General features: G+C 47.1%; 1 protein-coding gene across 10 annotated transcripts in view; it reads left to right on the top strand.

Annotated features, from left to right (window-relative positions):
• Window positions 1–5,028, top strand: part of HOXA3 (homeobox A3) — a 45,527-nt gene extending 40,499 nt beyond the window's left edge. For 8 of the 10 annotated variants that reach the window (XM_057365490.1, XM_057365492.1, XM_057365491.1 and 5 more), the window contains 2 exons: window positions 1,144–1,732; window positions 3,204–5,028. In XM_057365490.1, coding sequence (XP_057221473.1) covers window positions 1,261–1,732; window positions 3,204–3,973 — 1,242 coding nt within the window. In that variant the 5' untranslated portion in view covers window positions 1,144–1,260 and the 3' untranslated portion in view covers window positions 3,974–5,028. Of the gene's footprint in view, window positions 1–6; window positions 229–1,143; window positions 1,733–3,203 lie in introns of those variants that run through there. The other 2 variants (XM_057365499.1, XM_057365500.1) reach the window with 2 other exon arrangements.
• The last annotated feature ends 2,878 nt before the right edge of the window (window positions 5,029–7,906 follow it).

Genomic DNA, 7,906 nt, shown 5'->3' with positions numbered 1-7,906 from the left:
GAGGGCAGGGGGAAGGGATTCGCCCGGGCAGGAGAAGCATTCTCTGAGTTTGTGTCCACCCTCTCCCCAGCCAAGTGACCCTCATACATCAAATTACATAGCAGTTTCCAAGACAGAACCTATTATCGCTAAGTTGGAAGGAAAGTTCAAGCCGTGGTCATGGAGATGAACGCTGGTTTTTCAGGTTTCTGGTGTGTTTTTTCCCCCCAATCCATCATGTTTTAACAGGTAGGATCTGGCTGATTCCACGAAAAGTTAGTGCCTTGAAAATAACTGCTGAAAAAAACAAACCAGTGGTCGCCCCTGCTGGCCTCGCTGAAGGGGCTTTGTGCGGCGCCGGGTGCAGTTGGGGCTCCAGAGCCATTTGCGAGTGGGACGCAGGCTCAGGGGCTCCGTGGGGCGGCCCAAACCGCGCTCCAGGACCGAGACGGAGCCGCTGCGGGCKGCGGGAGGGGCTCGCCCAGGCAGAAACCGCTGCTGCCAGGCTGCGTGACCGGGGCGGCTCGGGGTGGCGTGCGGGCATGGAGGGGAGAAGGTGCCGGCTTTGTTTATTTTCCTATCGAGCATTTCATAGACAAGCTAAAATCCATCACTTGGGGTCGGGGTGTTTAAATATCCCTGCCTTGGAAACCTTTCCACCTTGCTCCKGCCCCCTGCCACACGTAGGCAGGAACCATCTCATATGTTTCTTTGAAGTTGTATGAAGAGCCGTAACCAGGAGAAAAAGGCTAAAAATAAAACGACAGTGGTTGAAGGAAAGGGTTTGGTCTCGGAGTTGGACAAAAATAACAGCCCAGCCCCTTTGCGTTACCAATTCCTCGATCACTCTTCTCTCAGAAACCGGTATTAAAACAGCCTTTTGGTGATAAATGATCAACCCTCTTGCTCTACTTCTTAAGAAAAAAGAAATAATAATAAAAAAACCCCTAGAAAACCCCTATCCTGGTGCAGCAAAGCACATATTTGTAGCTGCCAGTAAATCCAGGCAGCTTTTATATCAAAATGCTCCACGCCTGAGGCCAAGTCATGCTGCTAAATATTGCTGACCACTTTTTCTTTTATGGCTTTCATGTCACTTAGCTATTGAAAGTAAGATGGATTTGTACCATTTCTTCACCCTGCTCTGCTCTCCCCACACCCCAGGTCTGCCCGGAGAGGCCATTGGAGGAAGAGCGCCACGTGACAGAGGGGTGCCAATGTTATTCTCCAAGGGTGTCAAGACCCTGTCAGTTTGCGAAATAAATATTGGGAAACAACGAAATGCAAAAAGCGACCTACTACGACAGCTCTGCAATCTATGGTGCCTACCCCTACCAAGGAGCAAATGGTTTCACTTATAATGCGAGTCAGCAGCAATATCCTCCATCTTCATCACTTGTGGAAACTGAGTACCACCGCCCTGCGTGCTCCCTCCAGTCCCCTGGCAGCTCTGTGTCCCACCACAAGGCCAATGACATCAGTGAGAGTTGCATGAGGACCCTCCCCAGCCAGACTCTCCAGCCCCCCAGCCTCGCTGACCCACAGGCTCCACCGCAGCCGCCTCCAGCCCAGCAGGCACAGCCTCCACCTCCGTCCTCCACCTCACCATCTCAAAATGCCAGCAGCAACCCTGCCCCGGCCAACCCCACCAAGAGCCCAGCTCTTAACTCACCCACCGTGTCCAAACAGATATTCCCGTGGATGAAAGAGTCTCGGCAAAACACAAAGCAGAAAAACAGCAGTTCCAGTTCAGGTATGAAACATGCTCCCTCTCTCCCTGGGTATTCCTGGGCTTGCTGTGCATCCAGTGGGGAGGAGGGCTGTCTTACCCACCTTCACTTCAGGGAGGGGAGGGTGGGGGCTTTTTTACTCTCTGAGTTGACTACCTTAAAYTTTTGGAGAGGACTTGCTGTCACTCAGCTTATTCACTGAGAGGAGCTCAGTGAAAAAAACACCCCATGCAAAACTTTCCCAGCCTTGTGGAATGGGTCTGAATTGACTTTGCTTCCTAGTGGCAGAACCATTTGTGCCCTCCAGCATCTATCACATTTCCTAGGTAATCCCTGCTTCAGTAAATCATGTCAGTGTGGAGCAGCCCAGGCCTTAAGCCAGAGGCTTGTCCCGAGTACTTTGTTGGCATGGTGCTGTTAGATTAATAAGACAGTGACCTATCTCTGCTGAAGTGTAACAGGAATAAAATAGCTCATAATCATGTGCAGGCAGGATCAATGCCCTGCATGCAGTCAGAACCTCTTCCTATTTTAATAAGCTGATTGGCAAAGTTACAAGCCTGGTAAACAAAAATCATTCTGGAGTGCTATAAACTTCAGCCCATAAAACATTATTTGAGGGTTGGAAGTGTATATCAATGCTTTTATTACCCAAGAAAACCTAAACTGATAACACTAGTGTTAGCTCCAAAGTCCAGAAGCTGGGCTTATTCTGACTTCTTCCTCTTTTTCACTTAAATGAGGCTTAGAAATAGAGTTCAAAACTTTGGCAAATGTGTTGCCAGTCTGCTTTTTAAAGTCGTGGTAACACTGCYGTTTACAGCTTTCCATATCATATATTTATTTTATTAAAAAGCAGCAACATTTAAATATATTTATACGCCTATATGCAAGCCGAGCTACTGTATGTCCTTCTTTGTATAAATTATACTTCTCAATCACTGCCCTGTGTTCATGCTACATACTAGACTATGGRAAATACTATACTAACAATTCTATATTTATATGTTAAAATTTTGTATTGTAGATATCTAACTTTCGGGCATTTGTAGCTGATGTATACATATACATATATGGGTTTTCAGAAAAGAGGGCTTCAGGTCTTTACAGCAATGGAGAACAGCCAGTTCTTGAAGACCCTGACCCCACTATGTTAGCAGAGTCACAGGCTCACCTTTAGGGTTTCTAAACCTCGCTGTGTTTCCTTGAACCTTCCTTGCTCCTCTATGCCAAGCTCAAGATGTGTTGCATGCTGTAATTCTTAAAGGGGGCAAGTGTGGTCATACAGGGACACTAATGAGGTGAAAGAAGTCATTTGAGGCTCATAGCTTGGTGGGACTGAGCTYATGCCATGGGGGAGTCTTGTTGCATGCACAGGCATCCATCTTGCCTTTGGGAGTTGAGCCCTCCAGGTGCTGGTGTTGTTGGCCATTTTCTCATGTTGCCATGTGTAGGTTCGCCATGCTGATTGTGTTCTTTGTGTGATTTACATAGGTGAGAGTTGTGCTGGTGATAAAAGCCCACCAGGGCAGGCCTCCTCTAAGCGAGCCCGTACAGCTTACACAAGTGCCCAGCTGGTAGAACTGGAAAAGGAGTTCCACTTCAATAGGTACCTTTGCAGGCCACGAAGGGTAGAAATGGCCAATTTGCTCAATCTCACAGAAAGACAGATCAAAATCTGGTTTCAAAACCGCAGAATGAAATACAAAAAGGATCAAAAGGGCAAGGGTATGATGACCTCTTCAGGAGGACAGTCCCCAAGCAGAAGCCCTGTCCCTCCAGCTGCTGGGGGATATCTAAACTCTATGCATTCTTTAGTAAACAGTGTCCCCTACGAGCCCCAGTCGCCTCCACCATTTAACAAGCCTCATCAAAACACCTATGGCATCCCTGCATCGTATACTGCTCCTCTTAATAATTGCCCACCTCCTCAAAAGAGATACACGGGGACAGCAGCTGTGACACCTGAATATGATACTCATCCTCTTCAAGGCAACGGTTATGGGAATCCACATATACAGGGAAGCCCCGTCTATGTAGGGGGCAACTACGTGGAGACCATGACCAATTCTGGGCCTTCCATCTTTGGTCTAACTCATCTCCCTCATCCTCCCTCTGCCAACATGGACTACAGCGGGGCTGGGCCAATGGCCAACAATCACCACCATGGACCTTGTGATCCACATCCAACATACACAGACCTTACCACTCACCATCCTTCTCAGGGAAGAATTCAGGAAGCGCCCAAACTCACTCATCTGTAAGAGACAGGAGTCACTAAGAGGAGCACCAAGCCCCCAAGTTTTGGAAAGTACTCATCCCTTCCCTTCTCTCTCCTCCCCCCAACATGTGCCCTCCCCTTCCCTTCTCGTTTCTTTTGTTCGTTTTGGTTTGTTTCCTTTCCTTTGTAAAAGCGTTTTCTAGTTTATGTGACGTAGCAATATTCGTTGCTTGAATTGCTCTATAGTTTCACTAGTGGATATTTATCTTCTTGAACTGTAGCCTTGTGTCTCACTTTGGGAGTATGCAGAGGCTTTATACTTTACCTTCTACACTTTTATCAAAACAGGGTATATGAACAAATTTTCTATAAAAGGAATTCTTAAATGTGAATTTGTTCGTACATGATTGATCCCACGGGGAAGCAATTTTTTTTATTGCACTTCTTTTAAATAGCAAGAAAGACATCAAAAGCGCTTGGACAGGGACTCCCTGGACAATTATTGATACGTGTAAGTCTTTCAATGTGTGTATGCTGGTGAACATTCAGATTTATTTATATTTTTTTTTCGCAAACATTGAATAATCTAAGTGTTTAAAATTTTATTTATCCCCATTTGTTCATATTTATATATATATAAAAAATCTGTACCCTGAATATTCAGGAGGCCATATATTAGATGGCATATCGGCACGCGTTAGAAATATCATTTGAAAGGAAACTATTAACTCCTTTTATTAAAAATAGTGATAATAATGATGATGACGATGCAATAAAATCTGGGAAAAAAAGACCACGGTTTGAATACTTTATGCTTGTAACAACCAGCTAGGCAAAAAGCGTGTGAAGCTGAAAAGGCTAGATTTGTTTTGAAAGTTATACATTCCTTGCTGCTCACGTTCTGGAAAAAAAAAATAAAGTTTTTATTCTGAATAATAAAGAGTTAAGAACATGTTCTTCGCATCTCAGGGGAATGGAGAGCCCTTCATGACGTGGGGAGCTAGGAAACTCGTCTGTAAACTTACACGAGGATCTGCTCGCCCACCCGAAGGGCCCCGCGACGCCTTTTCAGCATTTCATAGGCAGGCAGAGAGATTTTTCTTTTCCTCTATCTCTCTATGTTTTTTTTTTTTCCCCCCTTTCTTCCAGCAGGGTTTCAGGGCCCTCGGCGGCCGCTTCCTCCCGCACCCGCTGCGCGGTGCCCGGCGGGCGCGGATCGCCCCCTCCCCGCGGGGTCCGGTGGGGGATCGGCCGCGGAGCAGCGCCGGGAGRACAGCCGGGGTGTGGGTGTGGGCGTACAAGCGTGTGTGTGTATGTGTGTGTGTGAAGCACACGGGAGCGGCGCTCGGGATAAAGCCCCGCGTGGGTGCGGGMGCGGAGGGGCCTCTTGGTCCGCGGTCAGGCCCGCTGAGCCGGGCGGAGGGGGTGCGGAGCCCCGGCAGCGCTGGGAGAAGGGTGGTGGAGCAGGCTCTGGCTCTGGGCGAACCGCGAATGCGCGCACTGCTTCTCCTTCCACCCGCCGTTTTCCCCCTTTCCCTTAAGAAGTGGATTTTACCTTTTTTTYCCCTATTTTTTYCCCGAATTAATATTTTTTATATCTTTTATTGGGGCTTGTTTCATTCTTGTTGAGCCGCCTTTCCTCCCACCGCAGCCTGAAGGTGTGGGGGAGGGGAGCCTTGTGTTCCGTTTCTTCGCGCGGGGGGGTGTGGATGTGTGTGCGGGTGTGCGTTTGTGTCCGAGGGGGGGTCACGGTGCTGTAGAAGGGCGACTGTCCTGGCCCCAAACAGGGACCCGTATGGGTCTCCGGTCCGAATCGRCTCCAAGTAGAATGGAGAAACCCGCAAGCTCGTGCTTAAATCCGATTTTTTTTCCTTTCAGGCGAAATGTCCGTAATTTTTAGATTGAAACTTGAAAGATAAATCAAAACGGACCTTAATAGACTAGGTAAAATATACCCCTGCACGTTTATAAAGACATATTCCTATGCTGTGTAGATAATAACGCACGCTGTTCACCATCTGTATCTTTTAGAGCGCAGAAAAAAAATGTCGCCATTTTGGTCTCATGCTGAAATATTATTAATCTTTGGGCTTTACCTTGTTCCCAGAACCACCCTTGCCTGATGCTGAAACATTGTCATGCATCCGTGAATCTATCTAGAGCTTTTCTACATAAATAGATAAAGCATGCCCAGTCAAAGAAAAGGATAGCAAATAGATTTATATCGTGCTGTTTATTGTGTATATATAGACATGTAACCGTGGAAGGAAAGGCTATGTAGGCTGATATTTTTCACTGAAACTTGATTATTACCCAATACAGACCAACGACTGATTATTACTTTCGTAGGTGAAGGAAGTATTTTTGCAACATTGTAAGACAATGCTCGTTTCAAAGGAGCGCCCGTATAAAATTGAAGCCGCCCCCCCCCCCACCTCTCGAATCAGCTAGGTTAGATACAACAAAAGGTAACGGTACAGTCACGGTACTTACTGCGTGGTTCCTTTAGTACCACGAATTACATTTAGGAAAATGTTCAAATAGAAGGAAGTTGGCGTTTCACTCCCCTCCCACCCCGAAGAAAGRAAAATACAGGCGATTCTGTCCGCTTCTTTCCATAAACCGTATTCAATCCTTTCTTCAGAGCCTGTAGGTTGCAAATAAGAATTTGTAATTTTGCGTTTAAGATTCGTCCGATTAAAAGATCCCCCTGGAGGCAGCAGTAATTGATTTYCCCAAGAATTTCGAGTCCTCTCTGCAAAGGTTTTGTTCCAGGTGGTTTTTGTATTAGACTGACCACAAGAAACAAATGTGCAGAATAGAGACACCCACACAGGTTTTACTCACAAAGCCTGGTTAAAGTCCAAACCACTCTCTTTATTATTTGTCATCCTGCTGTTAATCCCAATATTTTCCAGAAGGGGGGGGGGGGAAAAATAAGAGAAAAGAAAAAGAAAACCCCGACCCCAACGTAGGCACCAAAAAGCAAAATAAAACTGGACTTTTCCCACAAGCAGCCCAGTCCTCTGCCAGCATATTTTAAAAGCAGCTTTTTTCCTTGTTTACTTGCGTTTCTTGCTCTGCCTCTTTTCACGGCCACATTTGATCTCGGAAAGAGCAAGAAGCTTTAAATGTGTTCTTAAGGGCCAGTAGCTGTCAAACCTTTTGGCGGCCAAGATTGATCGCGCACAGACACCACCAGAGCTTTGTTTGGACTAAAAGCAAGAAAATTAAACCCCTTGCATTTTCCAACAGCATCGATATTTGTAAGGCATCCCTTTTGAGGGATTAAATGACAAGTCTCGTTCTATATTTTATTTAAACAAGCAACCACCRAAAAGCCCATTTAAAGCCTCCCGGCCCCTCCCCTCCCCCTCTCTCCAATGCCTTCGCAGATATGCTACATCTTGTGGGTCCATTAACTTAAAACCGATTTTTTAAATGCACTTCGTGCAGACTGGACTCAGACTGATCCACTGAGTGCTTGGGGTCTCGTTTTCTATTTTTTTCCCCCGTCCTTTTTTTTTTTTTTTATTTTTTTTTTTAATATAATTACGAAGACGGTTGCCGACCCCTGTTTGGCAACTCCGAAAATAAAGAGAGACTGCACCTCATCGCGCTGGCGATGGTTCCTGGCTCCTGGAGGACGCGGAGAGCGGCTYGGAAGCGCCTTCCCCCCGGCCCCCGGCGCACCCCACCCCGCCGTGCACCCCGGGCTCCGCGGGCAASCGAGCCCCGTCCGGGCTGTCCAGGGCGGCTGTGACCCTAGGATTCATCGGGTTGGTGATTGTGGCCATCATTGTCATCGCTCTCCCTGTCGCCTCAGCCTGGCTGGAAAATWGTGCCAAAACCATCCAAATTCGGGATTTGCCTCGACCTGGCAGGGSTGACTGGAGGCGGCGGCGGCAAGAGCCAAGCATCGGAGGCGAGTGCTGTCTCTCATATCATAAACCCGCAGTATTTTCGCTCTGTCTGT

The sequence above is a fragment of the Malurus melanocephalus genome, unplaced genomic scaffold (assembly GCF_030028575.1).
Source record: "Malurus melanocephalus ecotype Western Australia unplaced genomic scaffold, MMel_1.1 scaffold_53, whole genome shotgun sequence".
Taxonomy (NCBI): Eukaryota; Metazoa; Chordata; class Aves; order Passeriformes; family Maluridae; genus Malurus; species Malurus melanocephalus.
The sequence above is the reverse complement of the archived record's forward strand: the minus strand, read 5'-3'. Positions and strand labels throughout refer to the sequence as shown.